Raw genomic sequence first — 11299 nt, 5'->3', positions numbered from 1 at the left:
AGCAAAGCAAAGCAAAAACTCAGAACTCAGGTTCTGTGCAGAACAACAGCATTACATATATGCAATAAAAACTGTCCAACTTTCCATAATAGACATGAGAGTATTTGCATTTTCAAAGCATTTGCATTTCTACTATGAACTTTATTTGCATGAAGGTGTGTTGATTTCATCACACTGCTTTGCCTCTTTAAAACTAGTTTATTCTTATTTGTTGCAGCCATATGAAAGATCAGCATGTACTGATGAGCAACTAATCTACAAGCAAAAATGAACAGCATAGTTAGTGAATATTATCTATAAATCAAATATTAAAAAATAAGATAAACATATATTAATATTACTCTCACTGGTCTCTTTGAAAATATAACTCTGACGTTTGGAATGTTTATTAACAGATGAATGTCCGAGAAAAGCATCTTAATACCAGTAACATGGCTCCATGCTGATATAAACAGATAAACTATTTTGTCCACATCACCATAAATGCATAACAGTTTACAGTAAATTGTGCAGTGTCTATTTTTGATGCATATGATTATTCTAAAGCTGAGGGTTAATTGCATATAAATCTGCTGACACATAAAGTGTCATAAGACTCAGATCATGAAGCAGCCAGTGAGTCTCTGCTGATGAAACATGATCTGGAATAGCATGTTTCCTGCATTTCATGTTGAATTTTTAAAACAGTCTGACGCATCAACAGTGGTACATAGTCTTTCTCACTACCATCTCTGTATATTTACATTTTTCTTTCCTGTCTGTTTACTCATTATTAAGTCTATAATTTAACTTAGGTACTTTCCAAGGTATTATATTTGTATATAAAATAACAAAGACATCTAAATGATATGATGCTTGATTCGTAGTGAATGTGAATAAGCATTGCTTTTCTTTATGAGAATGGAAAACCCATGTCTGTGGGTTGTGAGAGTGTTTGCATCGCCCCTTTCGCTTGTTTACACCCCACATCCGCTGAAACCAACTCTTTTAACAATTCTGGTCAAGTCATGTCACGTCAACCAAAAAAAAAAAAAAAAAACATAAAAACATAATGCCATCACATAATTTAATCATTCTCCAAAAATGAACATTTCACAACTTTAACTCAATTTTAACACTGCTGACACCAATGAAATCAAATCATAGGGAAACTGTTGGTTTTAAATTTAAAAGATGAAATATTTTACACACTTTTAGATCTTGCACTAAAGCTTAACTTCTGAAATCAAAATGAGTAAAAATAAATAATTTTAAATTTCTTAGAAGTGGCATTTTATTATTCACATTTTCTTCAAACTCCAATCTCTTTTTCGTCTTAATTTATATATATATAAAATCAAACACAATACAATACAATGGCCCACCTGCTGTTTGTGTACAGTACAAACAGATGGTCTGTGGGGGCAGGGTATTTCCCAGAACATCTAAAATTACAGTTCAAATAAGAATAATGCACAAGAGACCAAAGTACTCTTCGTGCTAATATCAGATAGGTGCCCAGGGAAGTATTACAGTCCTTGTTAAGGGAGAAAACCATATTTAAATTTAAACAAATTTAAAACAAATCTGTGAGGGAGTGATGAGGCTCCTACAGTCTAAATTTCATAAGATGGACTCTGTGCATTGTGTATTGCAGTCAGGAGGGAAAATAAAAGTGAAGGTAAAGGGAAAATATCTGTGAGCTGCTGAATATTTTTGCAATGAGACGTTGTTTATTCACATATTATTTATTGTTTTATTATTTATTAATTATTTATTATTATTTAGTCATAACATATTATTTACAATATACAAAAGTAGAACAACATGAGGGTGAGAATTTTCATTTTTGGGTGAACTATCTCTTTAATGTCTTTTTGGTAGATTTGAAAACATCGCCCCCTGGTGTCTTTTTATGTCTTGTTTTACTGAACTTACCCAGATGTGATGTTATAACTACTGCAGCAACAATAGCCACGCCCACCACAGCAAAGACGCCCAATCGGATCACAGATTCAGACAACAGAGGCTGTCTCCGAAATTGGCCCCTATACCTTCAAATAGGGCACTACTACAGCCATTTTTTCAAATTTCAATTTCAAATACTAACACTTAGCTTAAATGTCCCACTTCACATGTCATCATGATGTTCTTCTCTTTAATTAACTACAAATAAATGCAATTATCAGTTAAATACCATTCAGGACAAACAGGAACAGACAAAGATGAGAGAAACTTCAGAAAATCACATTAGAACATCCGAAATTCATGCTGATCGTTCACACAGCTGTTCTCATTATAACATTCAGCTTTACATACAGTGCACAATTTCTCATGTGCTATTACACAGGAGAATAAGCCACGTTGAACTAAGACCCCTAGGTTAATGACTTCAATAACATTTCCACACTCACACACACATACACACTGCAATTCAGTTAAATATTGAAAAATAAAGCTGCATCAAAGAACATTAGGAGACAAAGACTTGCAAAGAATCTATTATTATCAAACTATCCATTTAATTTGATAAATCTACCCTGTCTACGCTTGAAATTAGCTATTTTGTGGCTCCCTCTGGTGTCTGTAACACATTACCTACTAGATGAGCTAATACAAGCCTGACGGTGTGTTCCAAATGGGATGTATCGTCCTCCGAAGGGCACTTCGGAGTGAAAACAATCATGGCTGCCATATTAAATTGTCGTTCCAAACCAAAGTGCTCAGAATTAGCCACTTCAAAGGGCCCTTCAGAATGAAGGATTTTGAAGGGTACAACTGATGGACACTTCGGGCCCCCATGATCCTTCGCGCTGATTCTTTGCATGATGACGCGTCCATATAATGACACGGAAGGGCACTTCAAGAAACAGTTGTTTGGTCCCCTACACCCTTCAACCCTTCGAAGCTCTCACTCCGGAGGGTAAACCCTTTGAAGGGATTAGGGCATAGGGATGAGCCCTTCCGAATGGAACGCAGGGTAAAACAAGCCTAAAATTGTATTTCACAGGTGAAAGTAATGCAGGGTCAAGCTCAGTTATATATCAGTCAAATTACTATTATGCATTATACATAGTGGCATATTTAGAATATGACTTGAACTTGTTTGCACTGAAACATTTAGTAAACTATGAAAGATTCTTCTTAGAAACTTTGTCATGACAAAATAATTTTTATTTGAGCAACACTGCATTAAACATCAACATAACTGCATGAAATAGGCTGCATGCTCTGACTTTTTCTCAGATTTGTTAGTTTTTTTAATCTTGTAATTCTCTTTTCCTCAGAACTGCAAGATAGCTATGTGAACACACAATTTTGTGTTATAAATTTAGAATTGTGAGATATAAATGAACAAGTTCTGAGAAAAAAACAAAACAAAACAGAATTGTGAGATAAAAAAACTTGCCTTTTTACCTTTACTTTTTTATTTTGATTATTTTTTTTTTATTCAGTGGCAGAAAGTAATCGAGCTTCCATAGTCTTCACAAAGTAGCAGTTTCTAGTTTAATTTGATCTTTGCATTCATGCCTCACATGTTAAAGCAGGGATGTTAGCTATGTTTGGTTCTCTGATGTTCATGGTCACATGACGTTAAACTAAACAAATACAATTATCATATTTGCTGCTAAGTGTTTTATTTATTTATTTATTTTATTGTTTATCAATTCTACATATTTGTGATTACATATTGTACATCCATACTAATTGTTTTGCACACAAATCAGTTATTATCAATAACATGAAAATACCAGTCCAAAAAAATAAAAATAAAATTATACAATCAACAGTAACATGCTTCATAGCATCTTTTCAAATTTACTATATCCTTACATGGACAACATCAAGCAAAATTATATGACATATGTTTGAAAGTTATAAAATGAACACGAAATTTACCCTCAATAAAGGCTTGTTTGTATATAAGATAACAGAACTAGAACTAGAAGATGAAATAGCACTAATTGTGTACTGCCCCTTTAAGGACCGCCTGTTCTTTTTTCCTCCTAGATATGCTGCCTGTAACATATATATATATATATATATATATATATATATATATATATATATATATATATATACTTTTTATTATTATTATTATTTTATTTTATTGGATGCAGCTCATCATAATGACTTGTTTAACATCAACAGGCAGTCATCATTGAAATAATTGCAAATAAAGACAGATTACAAATAAACAAAATTTTCTCAAAACTCAAAAGAAAGGAATAAAATAAGTAAATAAATATCTAAATATAATAAATGTATATCTCGTCTCGTCAGTCGTCACTGTAAAGAACACGTAATACGCATTCGTAAGACGTCACTGTTTACAAAATGACGTCTCTTATTTTCAGGAAATGATAACGGTACCTTGCGCTTTTAAACCCGTTTTCAAAGCTTACTTTTTCTAGGCCCCCAAAGCGTGGACTCGGCCCTCAGTGAAGTGAGTTCACGGTGTTTTGTACATTCACTGATTTATAACAGAATATAAATAGCATTTTATTAGGTGTCTCGTTGCTGTTATTTGAGTGTCTTTTCTGGGGTCTGCTGACGGAAATAAACATTAGCTTAGCAGCAATGTAAGGGAGAAGCTAATGTGAAAATCATTGAGCGGATTTTATTGTTTTTCTAGGTTGGTGTGAATCGTCGTTTCGATATTTTGGGGTGATTATGTCACAACCAGTGTAGTCTGTGAGGGGAGAGCATGTCCAGCAGTGCCTTTCTTCTCTTGTAACATAATTTTGACTCATAATCTGCCTGTGTACAATACAGACTTCTTCAGATGATCATGACGTAAGGCTTGGTTTAGGGCTGTCTCTGTTATTCCAAGGCAATATTTTCCCCTTATGCTGATGTCTGCAGATCACTGTAAACTGCATATGGCATATGTAACTGTAATGGCATAATATGTTAATAAAATATCCCAAAATCACTAGAACAGTGTTATATATTTAGTTGACTTGTGGATTTACATTATCTCAAATCTTCCCAAGAATGTTTTTAAATGATCGCTTTTGTTCATTTTTAAAATATTGCTTTGTTGTGCCCTTTCATTTTAAAGAAAGAGCATTTTCTGTCCCTAGAAAAGACAGCAAGTTGAGTATCTTTTTTTTTTAATACAGTGACTGTGGTTGTAAAATGTACTTTCATATCATATGCTGGTGTGTGGTAGTTATTTGACCGTGGGTTAATGAAAAATTTACTCCCTGATAAGACTTAATAAAAGGGAGTGTCAGAAAAGCCTCTGCATGTCAAAACTAATAATGTTAAGATTATTCCACTGACAAAAGATAAATACTTAAAATATGTAAATTTGTTTTAAAACGAATTAAATAGCCTAACTTTAAATTTTGATAGTTGGATAGAAAAACACAAAAGACATGCTTGAAGTGTGTGAATTAAGCATGCATTTGATCACTGTTATGTTTTTGATTTTGGCAGATCTGCTCCTCCAACCACACAGCAATTCACCAACAGTTCAGCTCCTCTCACAGCGATAAATGCTGGAATATCTTCATCAGCCTACGAGTGACGACAGACTTTATAAAGAAAGTGGAAAACATGACTGATCCAGAAACCTGCAGTATAAAACAGGAAGATAGTGAAGAAAAAATAGGTTGGTGTATGTTCTTGATTCTTCAATAAAGTTATAAAAATTAAAGCAGTTCATCAGATTCAGTAGCTGCAGTTAGAAAAATCATAAAGCTGTGAAATAACAGTTAAATCTGCAGTACAGAAAAAATGACAAGTTACAGTGGTACATTGTTTTGTTGATTACATTGAGTTGAGGCTCAGCTATTCAGCAGATTTAGCATGGAAGAATATGATGGATTGAGGCGCACTGGTGCATGTGGTTAAAGGCATTGTTTTTTATTTTCATTCTGTTTTTTGTTTTTTTAGCATATGTCACTAACCCTATCACAACTCACCCCTCCTAAATGGAAATACTGTAAAAAAAAAAAAGAAAAAAAAAATGATCCAGTAATATCTTCAATAGTTTTTTTTTGAAAACAGTTGTTTAAAAATAACATCACAAAAGTTAGGTAATGCTGACATTCCAACCATTCATATTCATTCATAATTTTTACGTTTTTTAACCTAAAATTTAAAAAAGAAAGAAACATAGATTAAAGAATATCCAAGTTTAGCTGTTTTGAAACAGTCCACAATAACCAGTTGAATTGGTAATAGGTGAGGGTATTGTGATTGAATGTAAAAGGGGTGCCTCAGTCTTTGCCAGCACAGATGGGTCATGGTCCAAATTTTATGAGAGAATTGTCAGACCACTTCTGAGTGCAAAATTTTGATATTTCACCATCTACCATGCATAATATTGTGAAAAGATTCAGGGAAAGATAAATCTTGGTAGGTCTATGTGTAGGTCAAGCAGGACACCTCAGTTGAATGTGCCTGAACTTTGAGCCGTCAGGCACAGCCATATCACCCTTGAGCCCAAGACTGGTTACCCACTGAAGCTAAGCAGGGTTGAGCCTGGTCAGTACCTGGATGGGAGACCTCCTGGAAAACTAGGTTGCTGCTGGAAGTGTTGTTAGTGAGGCCAGCAGGGGGTGTTGACTCTGTGGTCTGTGTGGGTCTTAATGCCCCAGTATAGTGACGGGGACACTATACTGTCAGCAAGCACTGTCCTTTGGATGAGACGTTAAACCGAGGTTCTGACTCTCTGTGGTCATTAAAAATCCCATGGCACTTCTCGTTAAGAGTAGGGGTGTAACCCCGGTGTTCTGGCCAAATTCCCTTCACTGGCCCTTGTCAATCATGGCATCCTAATAATCCCCATCCACTGAATTGGCTCTATTACTTTCTCTCCTCTCCACCTTTGACTGGTGTGTGGTGAGCGCACTGGTGCCGTTGTACTGTGGCTGCTGTCGCGTCATCCAGGTGGATGCTGCACACTGGTGGTGGTTGTTGAGGAGAGAGCTCTCCATATGAGTGTAAAGCACTTTGGGTGTACAGCAATACACAATAAAGCACTATATAAATGCCTGATTCATTCATTCATTCATTCAAATGGCATTGCATGAGAAACTGTCATGCTGCTTTGTTAAATATAGCTACATCGGCTCAGGAGTAATGTGGAAAATCAGCGTCACTTAACATACTCTGCTGCGTGCAATTAATGCAATCTCTGTTACACAAGAAGAAATCTATACATCACTTCTATGCAGGGATGCTAAGAGTTCTCTGGGAGTTCTCAATTTTTTCATAATTGGACATCTTAAATAGTCCAAAAGACAGTGGAAATGTGTGTTGTGGTCAGATGAGTCCACATTTCAGCTTGTTTTTGGGGAAAATGGACATCAAAATCCTAAAGATGAAAGAGAACCATCCAGACTTTCATCAGTGACGTGCAAAAGCAAACGTCTGCCATGGTATGGGGGTGCATCAATGCAAAATGCATAGGTGACTCATATGTGTCATAGCACCATTGACATAGAGGCATATAATGGGATTGTTTACATACATATTTTCCTACAAAATGACATATTTCACTGGAAGTCCATGGATATTAGAGGAAAATAATGCCAGGTCTCATTCTGCATGTGCTACAACAGCATGGTTTCGGAGACACATGAGGATTTGACTGACTGGCCAGCAGATCTGTCTCCTATTGGAATGTGTAGCCCATCATGAAAAGAAGAATCGGACAAGATGATGTGACACACTGGTAAACATGCCACTGTCTAAACATTTTTGGATTGTGTTGCAGCCATCAAAATTAAAATTTGTTTATATTCAATTAAGTTAATCAGTGAAAACATTGAAAATATTTTCTTTGTGCTTCAGTTTATAAAGGTTAAATAGAATTGAAAAAAATCACATTTTTGATTTAACTGCACTTTAAAAAATATCCAAAATTTTTCTGATAATGGACTCATCTGAGATGAGATGAGATCTGAAATGACGCTCGTTGGCGTCTGCATAGAATTGATGTATAGATTTCTTCTTGTGTAACAGAGATCTCTTTCATGCAGTGATTGACTATGTTAAGTGACACTGGTTTTCCATAGTACTCCCAAACCCATGTGGCTATATTTAACACCGCAGCATGACAGTTTCACATGCAATGCCATCTGAGGACACATTCAATTGAGGTTTCTTGCCTTTCCCTATACAGACTGAGATTTATCTGGGTTCCCTGAATCTATTCACAATATTATTCATGGTAGATGGTGAAATACCTGAATTATTTGCAGTTTTGCATTGAGAAATTAGATTTCTAATTTGTCTGACAATTCACTCATGGAATTTGGCACAAAATAATGAGCCACGACCCATGCTTGCAACGACTGAGATCCCCCTTTACACCCAATCACGATCCCCTCAATTATTACCAGTTATTTTTTCTTTCCCTGAATCTTTTCACAATATTATGCATGGTAGATGGTGAAAGATCTAAATTTAGCACTCAGAAGTGGTCTGACAATTCTCTCAATAAAACTTTGACCATGACCCATCTGTGCTGGCAAATAAAAAATGCCCCTTTTACATTCAATCACAATACCCTCACCTATTACCAATTCAACTGGTTATTGTGGACTGTTTCAAAACAGTTTAACTTGGATATTCTATAATCTTTTCACTTTTATTATGCCTCTTGTCCCAACATTTTTGTGAGTGTTGCAGCCATCAACACTTGTTTGTTTACAAAAAAATACATTTAAGTTGGTTAATGTAAATTGCAATTTGTGCCTGTAATATTTAAAAATAATAATTGGATGGTAGATGCACACAATTCAAATGTTCATACTTTCTACTATTATGTCAGGGTTTACATGTCTTTTTCATTTCAGATTTGTCTCTTTAATGGTTTTCTTTTATGCTTTGCTGGAAATATTTTGAAGGTTTTTTTTTACATTCATTTTAGACCTGATAGAAGAGAACAAGGAGATTGAAGAACTGACTGAATTGGAAGAGAAACATCTTGTAAAAACTGAAGAAACATCCTCAAGTCCCTCATTGAAAAGAAGAGATGAAATATGTTTCACTTGCCCTCAGTGTGGAAAGAGTTTCTCAAGCAAGCAAAGTCTTGATATTCACATAAAATTTCATCTTGAAGGGCTTTCAAATGACCTGAAAGACCACCTGAAATGTTATACAAAGGATAAGCCTTATGTATGTAATTTATGTGGAAAGAGTTTTAGTCAGATTAATGTATTTACAATGCACCAGATAAGACACAGCGGTGTGAAGGATCATGCTTGCTCTGAGTGTGGGAAGACTTTTTTTACAGATGGTGCGATGAAAGTGCACCAGACAGTTCACACTACAGAAACACCTTACAAGTGTTCACACTGTGACAAGAGATTCAAACGGTCAATATATATGAAAAGACATGAGAGGATCCACACTGGAGAGAAGCCATATCCATGTGATCAATGTGGGAAGAGCTTCAGGCTAAAAGGAATCCTTAATGATCACATGAAAATCCACACTGGAGAGAAGTCGCACACATGTGATCAATGTGGAAAAGGTTTTGCACAAAAAGGAAATCTTAAAGAACACATGAAAATCCATACAGGACTGAAGCCACACACATGTAATCAGTGTGGGAAGAGCTTCAGACTAAAAGGACTTCTTAATGATCACATGAATATCCACACTGGAGAGAAGCCGCATACATGTGATCAGTGTGGGAAGACTTTCGCACAAAAAGCAAACGTTAGCAAACACATGAAAGTCCACACTGGAGAGAAGCTGCACACATGTGATCAGTGTGGGAAGAGTTTTTCACAAAAAGGAAACCTTAAAGAGCACATTAAAATCCACACTGGAGAGAAGATGCACACATGTGATCAGTGTGGGAAGAGTTTCAGACATAAAGGAAACCTTAAAAAACACATGCAAAGCCATATTGGGGAGAAGCCGCATACCTGTGATCAGTGTGGGAAGAGTTACACACGAAAAAAATCCCTTAATGATCACATGAAAATCCACACTGGAAAGAAGCCGCACACATACGATCAGTGCGGGAAGAGTTTAACTTGTAAAATAAATCTGCGTACTCATTCTAGAGAAAAACAAAATAACTCTGACCAGTACAGTACAAAAATAATCAGGGCAGATTTCCTGAAGGGCCACCTAAAAGTTCATTCAAAAGAGAAGCCTTACGTATGTTATTTATGTGGAAAGAGTTTTAGTCAAATGGGTGCATTAAAGATACACCAGAAAAGACACAGTGGTGTAAATGATCATGCTTGCTCTGAGTGTGGGAAGACTTTTTTTACAGATGGTGCACTGAAAGTGCACCTGATAGTTCACACTACAGAAACACCTTACAAGTGCTCACACTGTGACAAGAGATTCAAACGGTCCGAAAATCTGAGAATACATGAGAGGATCCACACTGGAGAGAAGCCTCATTCATGTGATCAATGTAGGAAGAGCTTCAGACTAAAAGGAAATCTTAACAAACACATGAAAATCCATACCGGAGAGAAGCCGCACACATGTGATCATTGTGGGAAGAGTTTTGCACGAAAAGGAAATCTTAACACACACATGAAAATCCATACCGGAGAGAAGCCACACACATGCGATCAGTGTGGGAAGAGTTTTACACAAAAAACACTCCTTAACGATCACATGACAATCCATACTGGAGAGAAGCCATACACATGTGAACATTGTGGGAAGAGTTTCAGAATATCAAGTGTTTTTAAAATGCATCTGCGTACTCATTCTAGTGAAAGACAATATAACTGTGACCAGTGTGGTAAACATTTTTTAAGGACAAGTGCCCTGAAGAGGCATCTGAATGTTCATACACAAGAGAAGCCTCATGTGTGTTCTTTGTGTGGAAAGAGTTTTAGTGAGCGGGATGCTTTAAAAATACACCAGAAAAGACACAGCGGTGTGAAGGATCATATTTGCTCTGAGTGTGGGAAGGCTTTTTTTACAGATGCTGAAGTGAAAATGCACCAGAGAATTCACACTAGAGAAACACCTTATAAGTGTTCACACTGTGACAAGACATTCAAACGGTTAGTATATCTTAAAGTACATGAGAGGATCCACACTGGAGAGAAGCCGTATCACTGTCATTTATGTGGCAAGAGGTTCACTCAATTGTCTTCTCTAATCTGTCATAAAAAAAAAGATGCACATCTGAAATTACAGTAAGTAGTTCAAGTGTCTTTTTAATAAACTTTGAGTAAACTGAATTGATCTTCGAGTTTTCTGTCCTCATCAAAAGTCATCAATACACCTGTTTTGCTCAGAAAACAAAAGGGCATATATTTCAGAACACATAGGAGATATAAATATTAATCTACAAACTCATTTTTTGTATAGAATT

The 11299-nt window shown here is 35.8% G+C and overlaps 1 protein-coding gene across 1 annotated transcript; it reads left to right on the top strand.

Annotated features, from left to right (window-relative positions):
- The first annotated feature begins 4342 nt into the window (after positions 1-4342).
- On the top strand, positions 4343-11163 carry LOC306874991 (uncharacterized protein). Its single transcript, XM_079425340.1, has 3 exons — positions 4343-4426; positions 5425-5599; positions 8870-11163. The coding sequence occupies exons 2-3, from the start codon at positions 5545-5547 to the stop codon at positions 11122-11124; spliced, it is 2310 nt and encodes a 769-aa protein (XP_079281466.1). The 5' UTR covers positions 4343-4426; positions 5425-5544; the 3' UTR covers positions 11125-11163.
- The last annotated feature ends 136 nt before the right edge of the window (positions 11164-11299 follow it).

Source organism: Barbus barbus (genome assembly GCF_936440315.1).
Source record: "Barbus barbus genome assembly, chromosome: 9".
In the NCBI taxonomy this organism is placed as follows: Eukaryota; Metazoa; Chordata; class Actinopteri; order Cypriniformes; family Cyprinidae; genus Barbus; species Barbus barbus.
This window is presented reverse-complemented; position numbering and strand designations above follow the sequence as displayed.